This window comes from Amblyomma maculatum, chromosome 5, assembly GCF_055883805.1.
Source record: "Amblyomma maculatum isolate TAMU_Amacu chromosome 5, ASM5588380v1, whole genome shotgun sequence".
NCBI lineage: Eukaryota > Metazoa > Arthropoda > Arachnida > Ixodida > Ixodidae > Amblyomma > Amblyomma maculatum.
The window spans coordinates 149,187,439-149,189,597 of NC_139348.1; the positions used below are offsets into that span (position 1 = coordinate 149,187,439).

The following is a 2,159-nucleotide window of genomic DNA, read 5'->3' on the forward strand; positions in this document are numbered from 1 at the left end:
CCAAAAGTTGTAGTTCTGCACTCGGTAGCTCTCCGGCCCATGATGCTTTGAGCGTCCATGGTGGCTGAACTGGCCGTCTGGAAACTCCATGTAAACTCCCATAGACGGCAGCACAGCTTTCCCTCTAGGTAAGAGTAAGAAACCTTATGGCCGCCGCCGACTCCGTCGCCTGACCTTTCACCGTTGCCGTGCGTGACGTCACGCGCGGTGCAGGTGGCCGCTGTCGCGCGCTATGCGTCATCGTTTGATGTTCGCCGTAAGCACGCGTTTACCGCGGAGGCCAGAGAATAGGCATGCGCATTCAACATGGAAAGAGAAGAGAGTGATACTACGGATACAGAAGGGCTATCACGGTGGTTGGCTGAAAATGAGGGAAGAAATAAAAGGCTGAAAGCTCAACGAGCGTCCGAGACACCTGAAGAACGAGAAGAACGTCTCGCTAAACGACGCAGCAAAGCCCAGTCTAAAACGCCTAAAGCATAACCATAAGCTAAGCCGTAAGCATATCCATAAGTTAAACTATAGGCATATTCTTAAGTTAAACCGTAAGCATATCCATAGCCTAAATCATAAAGCATAACCATAAGCTAAACCGTAAGCATGTCCATAGGATGAATCATAAAGCATAACCATAAGCGCATCACCGAAGATTTTTCGCTTCGAGACATCCAGGCTTAACGTTAGCTAAGCCCCAGCCAATTTTTTTCTTTACAAATGCTTTAGCGTCGCTAAATTGTGCGCTAGTGCAGTCTCCACATTGCTGTTCATCGTTATATCGCTCATATCGCCTTCCACGTCCATTGACCCTTTAATGTTATTATACGTGCTTGCTCCCATAGGAGCCTCGTTCATTGAAGAGCTGCTGCCGTCAGTCCACATGTCGGAAACAGGTTTGAGCGCCGGCTAGACTTCGTGTGATTTACTAGTAACGACTACCCTGGTAAATTAAATAAGAAACGTATCCTCTTGGACAACAAACATGTTACTACACTTGCTTTACTACGGCATCAATTCTCATATCTATCACTTTTTAATCTGGCCAACTGAGCATGCTGGGAAGAAAAAGATGATGATTAAACTAATGGAATGCCACAAGGACGGAACACTGAAACTGCACTACGACACGAATCTCCTCTATAGACGAGGCCAGGTGAAAGACTCAAGTTTAGGAGCACGTCATAGCGAAGAATCCTAAAACCAGGTTAGAGGACAGCTTGCGAAATTGGTGGTCACAGAGTTTCACTGATGATCGAACCCCGCGCTTGCGTATTTTCATGGATTTGCAGACGCCTAGACCATAACTACGGCCAGTGTTTTGAAGAAAATAGGCCTAGAGACTAAGTAGAAACTTAAACCGCGGATGTAAAGTCGCTCTCGCTGTAATGTCTGCTATTCGTGACCTCAAGGTCGTGATTGTAGCATTGGGCCCCGAGAAACTGCTATGCACCTACGGCCGGATGTTGAGAACCAGGTCTGCGATGGCGGAGGACGGCCTGTGCGACTACGCCCTCTACGACTCGCTGTACTCTAACAATGCCAACACGTTGAGTGGCACCAAGCAGCTCGAACCGCAAGTCCAATCCTTCCTGACTGCCGCCAACTACTACAAAAGGACAACATTGGGAGTGGGGTTCGCATTCGAGTGAGTACACTTCGTGACTTTGTTGGTGACCTACTCAACCTCAAGTCAATATATGCTGGCCTTATTGCAGAAATGTCTTCCTTCGCGGGCTAGGAACCTGAAAACGACAAATAAATAAATAAATAAATAAATAAATAAATAAATAAATAAATAAATAAATAAATAAATAAATAAATAAATAAATAAATAAACAAATAAATAAATAAATAAATAAATAAATAAATAAATAAATAAATAAATAAATAAATAAATAAATAAATAAATAAATAAATTAAGATATGAAAGACGAAGTAAGAACATAATCAGGCGAAATCAAACGAAATATTGGATTCCCAGACCACACTCTTCCTTTAATAGGTGCTTTCGTCTGAACGAGTTGGTTCATATTAAAAGCTTGAGCAAAACCTAGAGGAAGAATGAGACGTGGCAAGAGGACAGAGGGGAAATTTGCAACTAGTTCAATTTTTGAGACAGCAATTACATATAGACTTATGTAAAATAAGTTATCGAAGTATTG

General features: G+C 43.0%; 1 protein-coding gene across 1 annotated transcript in view; it reads left to right on the top strand.

The window, feature by feature from the left end:
- The first annotated feature begins 1,382 nt into the window (after nucleotides 1–1,382).
- Nucleotides 1,383–2,159, top strand: part of LOC146189921 (uncharacterized) — a 21,030-nt gene continuing 20,253 nt past the window's right edge. The window contains exon 1 of the mRNA XM_084605382.1: nucleotides 1,383–1,642. Coding sequence (XP_084461508.1) covers nucleotides 1,383–1,642 — 260 coding nt within the window. The remainder of the gene's footprint in view (nucleotides 1,643–2,159) is intronic.